The sequence below is a fragment of the Taudactylus pleione genome, unplaced genomic scaffold, assembly GCF_031769625.1.
Source record: "Taudactylus pleione unplaced genomic scaffold, aTauple2 ptg000019l, whole genome shotgun sequence".
Taxonomy (NCBI): Eukaryota; Metazoa; Chordata; class Amphibia; order Anura; family Myobatrachidae; genus Taudactylus; species Taudactylus pleione.
This window is the reverse complement of record NW_028284421.1, coordinates 39,204,659-39,217,500: the sequence shown is the minus strand read 5'-3', so window position 1 is coordinate 39,217,500 and position 12,842 is coordinate 39,204,659. Positions and strand designations below refer to the sequence as shown.

Here is a 12,842-nt window from a genome sequence, read left to right as displayed (position 1 = left end):
CTGGATGGTATATTCGGCTCTTTCCCTCTCACATGGGGGGGAGCCGATCTCAAGTATTATTATCCCTGCTTTGGGGCTGGTAGCCAGGCTCATTCTGGATATAGAGAATGTCGATCCTGCACCAGTATCATACATCTCCCGTTTTCTGCCCAGCGGGTGGATCTCATAGCGGGAGTCTGGCTGTCCCCAGATACGAGGAGTCACAAAGGCCTCCTGTTTCCCATTCCCTGAGGGTCCTCACAAGTAATGGAAATCCCCTTCTGGGATGGATTTGTATGTTAATCATCGGGTTACAGGCATTAATACGCCTCCCATCCCGGCCTGGACGAATTTTACGGATCCGTAGGTGGTAACTTTGCCTGAAATCAATGTACTCGTTTTCAGGGCCTGTTGCCCGTCCTACCATGGCCATCGCATGGTGATGCTTTTGTGACGTTTTTCCCCTCCAACACGTCTGAGGTTCAAATATCTTTTTGCCGCTCACAAAATATGCAGTGGTCATATGTGGGATTACCTCATGGGATGCCGGTCTTCTAACTTTCAGGGTTTCGGCGGCGTCTGTATCCGCCGCAGTACCCTATGGCTGCGTTATGGGAAAGCAGAGGTGCACACTCCTTCCAGGGGGAAGTTCTTGTTTGGTCCTGACCTTGACAAGATCGTTGCATCATTGGCAGTATCACTAATGGGGAGATACCGTCTTTAGCTACTCCCACTACATTCGGACTAACTCTGTTAAGTCTTTTTGTCCTCAGGGTCAGCCTAAAGGCCTGTTTTTTCCTAGGCTGTCGGCCTCCACGGGGGCCACCTTATCCAGTACCGAGCAGTCCTGGACTTCCGGACGACCCTGTTTCTACACCTGAGGATATACCCTCAGCCTGACGGGACAGGTCTACATCTGGGGAATTTCCAGAGTGAGGTACTGATTCTCAACGGCCTCTCATTGCTCATGCAGCCTCCTCACAGGCATTGTTACACGGGCCCTTCTTCAGAACTGATCAGGGCCTTACAATCCCAGAAAGCTATACAGTCTTTGTGGTAAGCAGAGCTATTTCGGCCAACCTCACTATCTCAGTGAGGGACTGGTTGTTCTACTTTCTTTTTGGGGCGGTGACCGACTGGTCCTCCTTTGCCTATACTCTGTCTCAAATCCCTGAATCAGATTCCAACGGTGCCTTGACTCAGGTGGAATCGTCCATGCTCCATCATCCGATGTTTGGAACCTGGGGATTTTATGGTATATCCGAGTATTCAGGATACGTACCTACGGGTACATACAGAGCCCTCTCATCAGCATGGGTTCAGGTTTGCTGTGCCACAGCAACACTTGTAAGTTTCGGGCTCTGCCTTTTGGGGCTGTCCTCAACTCCACCGGGGTTTACCAGCTTTATGGATTTTCTGACAGTTCACCTGTTCAGTGTATCCGAATGCTCCTTTCTCTGGACGGTCTCCTACTTTTAGCAGGATCACCAAGGTACTTTACCGCCAGGTCAGGATAACCGGGGCTTCTTCTCGTCACAGAAAAGTCCTCCCTGCATCCCTCACAGGGTTTTCTTCATCTGGGAGCACTGCTGGATTCTCAGAATCTGAGAATTTTTCTGGCGTAAGACAAGATCTCCACTCTTCAACTTCGAGTGTGCGGATATCTACGCAGTCGACATATGTCATTACTCTTTGTGATGCGCGGTCTACCAGAGTGTCTACCTTTTGGTAGGGTGGAATGTGCTCAGTTCCATTCCAGGCCTTGCCATAATTGACTCCCCTCCAGATGGATCAAGTTTTTTCCATCGGATCGCTGTTCGAACGATGATACTTTCTACGGAGGCGAGTTGGTCTCTGTCCGGGTGGCTATGGCCATCTCGTCCAGGGTGTTCTTTGCTAAAGACAGTGTCTGGTCCGCATTCATTTCGGGGCAGTTGGACGTCTGTCGCTTCTGCCCTGCCACTTACCTTGTTGATACTTTAAGCTGTCTTGGACTTTCACTCTGGCCTAACCCATTTGTCACGGTAAACCTGAATAGGTTCAGTCCGACAGTGTCACAACAGTGGCTTCCATCTAGGCAACACTGGTAGTTGGGTGGCAATGTTAGGAATGTCACCCATTCTGACATAGTCCAAGGGTCTTCTCCTGGCCAACTCTGCGGTGTTTATTCCCGGAGCTCTCCATTGGGAAGTGGGCTTCCTCAGCCGTCACGGCGTGCATCCCGGGGACTAGTCTCTTCTCCAAGAGAGGTTTCAACTCCTGGTGAGCAGAGGGGGCCTCCCTGAGGGGATTGATCCCCATGGCCTTCTGACTCGATCACACATTACCGGTGTTACAGTCCAGCTCTAGGAGTACTGAAGCTACCTTCAGTGACTCTTTGTCAGTGAAGTGGTCCTTCCACTTTGTGTACCTGTGTCCTCCGGTCTCCCTTCTTCCTCGAGGTCTTCGGAAGTTTAATTCGAGACGGAGGGGCTTTCCTTCTGGGGGCTCCAGGTCGTCCCAGACATCACTGGTACTAAGATTTTCGGAGTCTCCTCCTCGATGCTCCGTTCCTACTGCTTCACTATCTGGACCTGTTGTCTCAGGGTCCTTGTTTTTCCCTGGATCTGGATCGCTTGTCTTTAACTGCGCCCCTACTGTGGTCCTCGGGCTTCCCTGGCTCTGTCTTCATTGAGATGTTTAGAGCAGATAGGCCAGACTTTGCTGGGATCTGCCACGGACTGTGGCATACATAATTCTTATGGTATCGTACCTGTCGATACGATCCTCCGGTGTCCAGGATTTCCAGATATTCTGGCATTCCTTCCAGCTGGCTTGGGTTTCACCCTTGGCCTGGCCTTCCTGACAGTGCGGATCTCTACACTGTCGGTATGGTTAAGATATGGAATTGCTCCGCTCTGGTATCCAGTTCATCCTTTGGAGTGTTTTCTGGATTATGTCTCCACTTGTCCTCCCTAGGGACTCCTGGGGAGTTAGTAGTGGTTCTTTGTTCCCTCCGGGGACAGTCAATGGAACCGCTGGTTGTGATAGCCATTACATGGTCTATTGTTTAAGCTCTCTCTCTCTCTCTCTCTCTCTCTCTCTCTCTCAGGGTGTTTAAATCAACCAGGAGAGTGTCTGAATGGGGAGCGTTCTCATGTGGCTCCCTCTTCTGGAGGGCATCATGTCAGGGTGTGAGTTGCTCTCGCCCTGTGTTTCTTCTTAAAGTGGTTTTTAGGTTCCATATTATTCTGGAACTTATGGTATGGCCATTCAGTTCCCAGTCCTCTCGGCTGTTGTGGCCTCATGGACTGTGGTCCGGCCTCTTTGGCTTTATGTGATCCGTTCAAGTTCCTTATGGTAAGCGGACTCCTTATTGGTGGTCTGCGGTTTCTGGTTTTAACAGGAAACGATGGCCGGCCTATAATGAAATGTTGACTGGATGGCCTCGTATGTCTTCCTCAGGGGCCTACCCATGGGTGGGCATTTCTGTCGTTGAGGCTTGTTTTTTTCTCGGGCCATGTAACCCTCGTGGGCGGCTCGTCGTGGCGCCTCGGCTGTTTTGCCTTACTAGGTGTCCACGTGGTCTTCTGTCCATACCTTTTTAAGGTTCTAGGCATTGGTTTCCTTTGCCTCTCAGGATGCTTCCTTTTTGGCGACGGATTCTCCTCTCAGCACAGGAGCGTCCCCACCCTTGGTTGAACTGCTTTGGGACATCCCCAAGGTCAACCCTGTGGACCCCCTATGGACCCTGAAGTAGAAAACAAGAGATATGGTAAGAACTTACCTTTGTTATCTCTGTTTCTACGAAGTCCATAGGGTCCACAGGGCGCCCGCCCTGACGCACCTGGCTTCATATGGGCTGTGTTACTGGTCACCGGCTTCCCGTCTCCTTTTCTGTGAGTATGGTTCTAGAGTGTTCCAGTTTTCTCTCTCTTTTTCTCTCCTCCTCCGGCCTTTGGCTACTTACAATCTGAGGTGCCTCTGGCTGGGGGGCGGGGTTATAGGGAGAGTGGACCCAAGTGCATCCTGGGATCTAAAAGCTTTAACTGCGTGGTGCCCGGATTTGGTTCCCAACCTATACCCCAAGGTCAACCCTGTGGACCCTATGAACTTCGTAGAAACAGAGATAACAAAGGTAAGTTCTTACCATATCTCTTGTTATACACACACACACACACACATATATCTATATACACAGATATGTGTGTGTGTATATATATAGATGGCAGCCCCCAACCGATGTTAAGGAAACATCGGTAGCTGTGGTCACTATCGATGGCCAACTGTACTATATAGCATAAAAAGTGCCATTTTTATGGTATACAGCGCTTAAAATTTTTTATTTTTTTTTAGAAAATCGTGTTGAATAAGTTTTAAAAAGCTGTTCCTGACCTAATTCAATCATAAAAAAACCCGACAATTTCGGAGCGGTTTTTGGAGAGAGAATTCTTCAGTTAAGTGGTTAATGTTAGTCTAAAGCTGGGTACACACCTGAAAGATATATCTGCAGATGATGGTTGTTCATACACATTGAACAACCATTACTGTCATCTGGCCGTCGGTCGCGTCACGCTCCCCTCCCCGGAGGCCTGATGCGATATGTCTGTGAACACTGTCAGACATACACAGGATCGATCTTCCATTCAATTGAACTGCCGATATGTCGGCCAGTGTGTACCCAGCATTATTTGCAAAGCGATGCAAATAGGACGCACAATCAACTTCTGCTAATTAAAAGGATATGAGGCATGCCTTTATTCTGTGTGCTACTGCGTCTGTATCTGCATGCGAAATGTGACGTTAGTGTCACAGCCGCTGACACTGTAACATAGCATTTCGCATGCATATATAACCGCAGTCGCACACAGAATATAGACATGCCTCATATCCTTTTAATCAGGAGAAGCTGCTTGTGTGTCCTATTCACGAAAAGACGCACAATGCTATTCATATTCTGCATGGAGTTCTCTTAGGGACAGCTTTGGGATGTTAAAACATTTCTCTCAGTTTGTTGCTAGAGAAAAATGGATTTGTGTGTTTTATATACTTGGAGAAACCTGGACAACCTCACATTAGACGCTTTTTGTATTTCTGTCAATAATTGAAGTGCACGGAGGATAGATGTATGTGGATACATCTGTATATTTGCATATGTGTGTGACTGTCCTCTGCGTTTCATTGTCATTTAGGATGCATGTATCTTTTACTGGCCATTTGCAGTGTGCTGGGGGAATTTTGTATGTTTTTCTTGTTTAGATTAACCCTTCCCTTACACGCACCTATGATAGGCCAATAAATTGATTATGAGCAATTTGTGTTTTTGTGCATCACAATTAAATACCTGTGCAGGCTTAGTTTGGCAGACTCTTGGCAAGTACAGTGGTAATGCAGAGGTGTATTATTATTATTATTATTTATTGTTATTTTAAAGTGGATCAATCCTGCTCCTCCCAAACTGGTGGTAATAGGTCCTCTTTCGCCCTTATATATCCTCATCTAGTAAACTATCTTTCTTCTCATTAGGGACCAGATCTTGCAAAGGTGGATGAATTACTCCCTGATGATGACCAAGTGAATAATGTGGATGAGGAACGTGAGGCTGACTATCTTGATCAAGATGATTGTCCAGGTTTGTGTGCAAGACTTTTGTATCTACTCTCAAACTCAGTGCTTCTGAAATCCAGGATACACGAAGGCAGGGATTTTGAACCTCCAGTCCGGGGGTCCGTATAAGGCCTGCGGAATCATTTGGTCTGGCCCTCTGAGCTTTTTTCTGCTAGCCTCATTTGGCTAGCAGGGTGCCTAGAATAGCACCCTGTAGCCAAAATCTATGCAGCAGTGCTGCCATGAGGGTACTTAGGAAGCTTCAGACAGTCACACCGCTGCACTTACAGCTCCTGGAGCATCCTCACAATGCTCCAGGAATAGCTGTAATCACTGGCGATTGTGGCCCTGCCCCTGTGTGACATCATGTGGAGGGGGTGTGGCCTGCACCAGGCCCAAGAATAATGTTATATATAGCAAAATGGCTCTCGGCAGAAAAAAATTTCCCCACCCCTGCACTAAGGGGTAAATTTGTGAGTTTATTTAGAAGTGGAGATGTTGCCCATAGCAAACCATCCAATTCTTAACATTTAACTTGCACCTTCTAGAAGATGATAGCTAGAATCTGGTTGCTATGGGCAACATCTCCATTTCTAAAAAAAAATCACTTTAGTAAATTTACCCCCTAATAAGGCGCATTTTCCATTTCTCATTTCAGGAGTGTATTTTAACTAACCAATTTTTAGTGTTGACTTCTCTATAACTTAAATGACATAGGTTTTGCTCCCAGTTTTGACATAAAATTGACAAAGCTTATAAGAATATTGGTAGCACATACATTGCTCATTTGCTTTCATGGGTATATCCCCAATTATAGTGTGAAGTATAATGCAATTCATAACCTCTCAAACAGAATGAACAAAGATATATGTAACTGGTATATTAATCCATGTATGCTTATCTTTTTGTAAAATTTGTTTCCTCTAGCAATCACTTGCGGTACACTAAATACCATTGGGGGTATTGGCTGTATGGAAATGCAGTTGTGTTAAGTGCCTGTCAGAGCTGGGCTCTTTTTTTTTTTTTTTTTCTCCTATGGTTTTTATTTTTTTTTGGACTTTCTGAATGTGTGGTTAAGACCATGCTCATGGCTCAAATCTGTTTTAGCCAAGTATTGCCACAGGATTTAGAACCTGTATGGTGACCTGGTAAGAAAGCAAAGTGGTTCCTACCACTTTTTTCATATCGACCAGTTGTTGCTATTCTTGAGGATGGTCTGTAAGGGGGTTTTCACACACAGAAAATGTGTGTGTTTTTTGTTTTTTTTTACATTGAGTAATGCAGTGGTAGCCTGCATACACCCTCCTAAAAGCTATGTGGGATCTCAACTTGGTGCTTACAATTTTGCAGCAACCTTCTGTCAAAGCAATGAATTTAATGGAGCTCAAGTTCCTTACCTTTTAAGACTGCCTTCCTGTTGTCTATCCCAACAGTTAAGTGGTTCTTATAACCTAACTTTCCTTTCACCCAAAGATGGTCTCTAAAGTTTCATATGAATAAGGATACATCCCTTTGACTGACTGGGATGTGTTCCAGTAGAATGGCACCTCTGTTCTTTGGATGTGGAGAGGGCATTCTCTGTCCATATGACTCTGGACTTGTGTAAGACTGATGATCTTTTGGAACTTTGAAATACACAAGAAAGGCTGGCCAGCATTCAAACATTCATTAGTGCCAGGGGGATTGCTTCGGTAATTTGACCGATTTACCTTGCGGCAGATCTGCCCATTGCTAAAAATGTGAGAAGGCATTCCTCCGTGACGGTGGCAGTTTTCTGACAGGGCCTCTGCTGGGAAGTTGTGCCAGGCAGCCACTTGGTGTTTGGTGCTCACCTTCCCCCATATTCACCAATGTCTTCAGAAAGCCAGTGTTTGGCATAAGGTCCTGAGCAACTTAACTTCTGGGCAAACCTTCTCTTAGGGACAGCTTTGGGATGTTATAACATTTCACCCAGTTTGTTGCTAGAGAAGGTCCGAAAAAGAAAAAAGTGTGAGGTGCTAATCAATAAAAAATCTTTACTTATAGAAATCTAAAAAACTACTAATGCATCAATATTGAGACAATAACATATAATAGATATACAGACAATTGACAAAATAAATCTCTAAATCGCCAGCATGTACTACATATAGATACAATAACAAATCTATATATATATATATATATATATATATATATATATATATATATATATATATATATATATATATATATATATTAGGGGTGTGCACCGGCCACTTTTCGTGTTTTGGTTTTGGATCTTTCTTCGTGTTTTGGATCTGGATTGGTTTTGCCAAAACCACCCTTCCGTGTTTTGGGTTCTGGGTTTTGTGTTTTGGATCTGTATTTTTCTACTTCAGGGTCCATAGGGTATCCACAGGATACCTTGGGGGTATAGGTGTGACGTCAGTCGCAGGGCACCAAAGAGTTAAGCTTTCAGCCTCCCAGGATGCACTAGGTCCCCCTCCTATACCCCGCCCCCGGGCCAAGGCACCCCAGTTTAGTTTGGTGCCCGGCTGGAGTCGGGTGCACCTGTTGGAGTGGGGGCTAGAAGAGCCCCTGAAGCTTTTTCTTCATGCAGCTGTGGCTGCACATCTGGATGAACAGCATGGACAGTCAGTCCTGACGTCCATGCTGTCTTCCCTACACCCCGCCGGTACCAGAACGCCGGTACTGATCCGGGGATGCTGGTGGGCGTCTGGGGTCACATCAAGGGGGACAGAGGTAAGCAGCGGGGTCCCGCGGTGGGTCCCCGCTGATCACATGGTCCTAAGTCCCCAGGCAGGGGGCTCCCTGGGGACTGGCTGCAGCGTGGAGCCAGGCGACCAACCTGCGCTTCCACTACCCCCTGGGACAGCGGACCGCAGCAGAGCGGTAGCGCTGCGGCGTCCCAGGGGTTAAATGCATGCCAGGGGAGCGCGCCTTCCCTGTCTCACAGCCGGCGCCTCCCCCGCTGCACACAGCCCTCTCTGCACTGTGCTGACTGGTCCTGTGTCAGCGCTCCTCCCCCAGGCCAGCTTCTCTCTGCTCCTCGGCGGCCATCTTCTCTGCAACGCATGGTGAACGCTGCTGGAAGTCTGGAAGGAAGCATCGTGGTCTGGGTCCCCCCGCATACCTCTCCTCCGCTGTGGCTCAGGTCTGTGTATGCAGCGCTGTGTCCTACCAGGCCCTGTGTCTGTGTAGTTGAGTGATCAGCGCTGTTAGTGCAGGAATTGTTATTTCTCTGCATTGTATGTGACTGTGCTAGCGCTGCCTGTAACTTTTCTTCTCTAAACTGTCAGCTTTATTACTGTCCCTGTTCTTTCTGCTAAAGCCCTTGCGGTGCGGTGCTGCAGGGTGGTCTCTCGCCTATTTAATACTTAATTGGTGAGAGAGGTCACATACGTGGTGCCATCATGTCTGAAAGTGATTTTCCCCTCCGGCTACAGTGTACCACGTGCAAAGTACCGTTAGCGGAGGGGGAGGGTAGCGCGGAGGGCCTTTGCCGGCAGTGTTTGTCCATGGCGCGGCCTATTACGGTTACAGCACCGGTACAGGAGCCGCCCTGGGCTTGTTTCGCTCAGGCGTTAACAGCTTTAGTGGGCCAGTTAGCTCCGCAGCCCGCGTTTACTCCGATGGGTTTGTCCCAGCAGTCTGTGGTGTCGTCACCCATGCAGGGGTTCCCACGACAATTGGTGGTACCCCACAGTCTCCCTATTTCCCCGCTCCCGGGTTCTCAGGAGCCAGCGTGGGTTAACTCCCTGCAAGTTCTGTACAGCACTTGTCGGATGTGTTGCAAGGGGAGTCTGTGATGCGGCCTCATAAAAGGCCGGTGGCGTCTCTGTCCGCTCCTTATGAGGATGACGAAGGGACGTCTGATGATGGGGAGATTCTGGATCCTTACGATCAGGAACCTCTCCATACTAAGGACGCTGATGCTAAGTCCAAAGTATATATTCCTGGACTTATTCGGGCGGTCCGCACAGCCTTGGTGATTGAGGACGAAGTTCCCCCAGCGGCTAAATCTAAGTATGCCTTTTTCAAAGATGTGAAGGGCGATGCCACAGTCTTTCCTCTTTCGGGTCAGTTGGTGGACCATTTAGAGGAGGCGTGGAAACAACCTGGCAAAAGATACCAGCCGCAGAGACGCCTGGCGGTGGCTTATCCGTTCGCGGATAATTATTTTGCTAAGTGTGAATCCCCTCCACAGGTGGATTCTCACGTGACCCGTCTTGTCCGTAGTGCCACATTGCCGATGCCATCCATGTCCTCCCTTAGGGATGCTACGGACCGCAAGGTAGAAATCTGCCTGAAGTCCGCTTATTCCCTTGCAGGGGGGGCAGCACGGCCGGCTATGGCCATTTGCTGGGTTGCCAGAGCGATGGAGCGCTGGGCGGATTCATTAGAGGCTTCTTTTGAATCCGACTGTCCGGCCGAACAGGCGGAGTTGATTGGCAATCTCCGTGATTCGGCCACCTACATCAACGAGGCGGCTCTAGACATTAGTACTCTGGTGTCTAGAATTTCTTCAGCAGCGGTAGCTGCTCGTCGCACCTTGTGGCTGCGATCCTGGAAGGCGGACGCAGATCCAAGAAAGGTCTGGAAGCGTTGCCGTTTACCGGAGAAGTTCTCTTCGGTCCGGATCTGGATAAGATTGTGGCCACGCTGGCGGCAGCCAAATCTGCTTGTCTCCCGTCGGCCGCTGCTCCTTCTGGTTCTGGACCATCGTCCTTTCGGTCATCTAGGGCCCAGGGCAGGCCCAAACCACAGTCGTTTCCTCGACAGGCTGGCCCTAAGAAATCGGTCAAGCCCCGGAAACAGGCATGGAGTACCAGACGTCCGGCCCCCAAGCCAGATGACAAGCCTGCGGCCTGACGGTCCGGGTCTCCCCTTGGGGGATCCCAGGGTGGGAGGCCGCCTGCTGCAGTTCTCCCGGTGTTGGTCGTTCACTACGACAGACACTTGGGTTCTGGAGGTGGTCTCTCACGGGTACGCCCTCTCCTTCCGGCACAGACCCCCGGCTCGATTCTTCACCACGGGTCTACCATCAGACCGGAACAAGGCTACGGAGCTGCGGAAGGTATTGCACACTATGCTCCAGGCTGGAGTTATAGTGCCTGTTCCATTCTCCCAGAGGGGCCAGGGTTTCTATTCAAATCTATTTTTGGTACAGAAACCCAATGGGTCATATCGTCCGATTCTCAACCTCAAAGCACTCAACAAGTCTTTGCGGGTCCCGAAGTTTCGGATGGAGACCCTACGGTCCATCATTCTGGCGCTGGAACCTGGGGACTACATGGTGTCATTGGACATACAGGACGCTATGGCGGTCATGGCGGCTTCTCTGCGGCTGCACGGAGTCCGCATGTTGCCGTACTTGGACGACCTGTTATTGGTGGCAGGATCTCCAGAGCTCCTGTTACACCACTTGGACCTGACCATTGCACTGCTGCAACGGCACGGCTGGCTAATCAACTGGCAGAAGTCCACTCTAATCCCGTCTCGGAGGATTCTGCATCTTGGAGCCTTATTGGACTCGGGACAGCAAAGGATCTTCGTGACGGAGGACAAGATCTCTGCTTTACAGTCAAGGGTGCGCAGTTGTCTGCACAGCCGCCGGGTGTCCTTACACTCGGCGATGAGGTTACTGGGCTCCATGGTGTCGGTGTTCGACATGGTGGAATACGCCCAGTTTCACTCCAGACCTCTGCAGCACCTGATCCTGTCCAAGTGGAACGGGCTGCCTCAGTCTCTGAATTCCAGACGATTGTGCTCACCCCGGAGGTTCGCCTGTCCCTTGCGTGGTGGTTAAAGACGACCCACCTCAACAAGGGACGTCCGTTCTGGGTTCCAAATTGGGTCCTGTTGACAACGGACGCCAGTCTTCGGGGCTGGGGAGCAGTTTCGGGTCCACACTTGTTCCAGGGCAGGTGGACACCGACAGAAGCGGAGCTTCCAATAATATCTTGGAACTCCGTGCGGTCTTCAATGCTCTCCTGCAGGCACAGCGGTTTCTCCAGGGTCACCCGGTGCAGGTCCATTCGGACAATGCTACCACCGTGGCCTACATAAACAGGCAAGGAGGAACTCGCAGTCGGGCGGCTCTCGTAGAGGTCTCTCGGATCCTGGTTTGGGCGGAGCGCAATCTTCCGGCCATATCAGCGGTCTTCATCCCGGGAGTGCTAAATTGGGAGGCGGACTTTCTAAGTCGCCAGGACGTTCATCCAGGGGAATGGTCCCTGCACCCGGACGTTTTTCAACTACTGGTGGACAGGTGGGGTCTTCCAGAAATCGACCTCATGGCGTCCCGGCACAACAACAAGTTGCCGGTGTACGGGTCTCGCACAAGAGACGAAGGGGCGTCTCTGGTGGATGCTCTGTCCGTCCGGTGGACGTTCAGGTTCGCATACCTGTTCCCTCCGGTCTCCCTTCTTCCACGGGTAATCCGGAAATTCAAACAGGAAGGAGGGACGCTCCTGTTGATAGCTCCCGCGTGACCCAGACGGCACTGGTTCTCAGACCTTCAGGGTCTGTCCGTGGACAGTCCTCTGCGGTTGCCGCTACGACCGGACCTTCTGTCTCAGGGTCCTTGTCTTCACCCGGACCTGACTCGGCTGTCTTTGGCGGCGTGGCTGTTGAGACGGCCATGCTGAGGTCCTGGGGGTTTTCCAGCTCTGTGGTGCGTACCATGTTACGAGCTCGGAAACCGTCTTCCGCGAGGATATATCATCGCGTGTGGCATACGTTCTACCAGTGGTGTCGACCGAGAGGTTATGCACCGCGGGAGTTTCGTCTGTCTCGGATTCTCGCCTTCCTGCAAGCGGGACTAGATCATGGGCTTCGCCTTGCTTCTTTGAAGGTACAGGTTTCGGCCCTATCTGTCTGGTTTCACCGTAGGATTGCTACAATCCCGGATGTGCGCACCTTTATGCAAGGTGTTCTCCGTATTCAGCCGCCCTTTGTTCCACCTGTGGCGCCTTGGGATTTGGCTGTGGTCCTGAGGGCTCTCCAAGGACCGCCGTTTGAACCACTGGGCTCAGTGGATATTAAATGGCTAACAGCTAAGACTGTTTTCCTTCTGGCCGTTGCTTCAGCCAGACGTGTTTCTGAGTTAGGGGCTCTTTCTTGTAGACCCCCTTTCTTGGTTTTTCATGGGAACAGGGCAGTGCTCCGCACTCGGCCCGAGTTTCTTCCCAAAGTTGTTTCCCAGTTTCATGTTAACGAGGAAATAGTTGTTCCGGCCTTTAACTCACCGGGTCTTTCCGGGGGTGAGGCCTCTTTGGATGTTGTGCGGGCCT

The 12,842-nt window shown here is 49.9% G+C and overlaps 1 protein-coding gene across 2 annotated transcripts in view; it reads left to right on the top strand.

The window, feature by feature from the left end:
* The window catches only part of NCAPH2 (non-SMC condensin II complex subunit H2), a 153,802-nt gene that overhangs the window by 103,350 nt on the left and 37,610 nt on the right, over nt 1-12,842 (top strand). For both annotated transcript variants that reach the window (XM_088444426.1, XM_088444419.1), the window contains exon 16: nt 5,485-5,590. In XM_088444426.1, the coding sequence (XP_088300552.1) occupies nt 5,485-5,590 (106 nt within the window). The remainder of the gene's footprint in view (nt 1-5,484; nt 5,591-12,842) is intronic.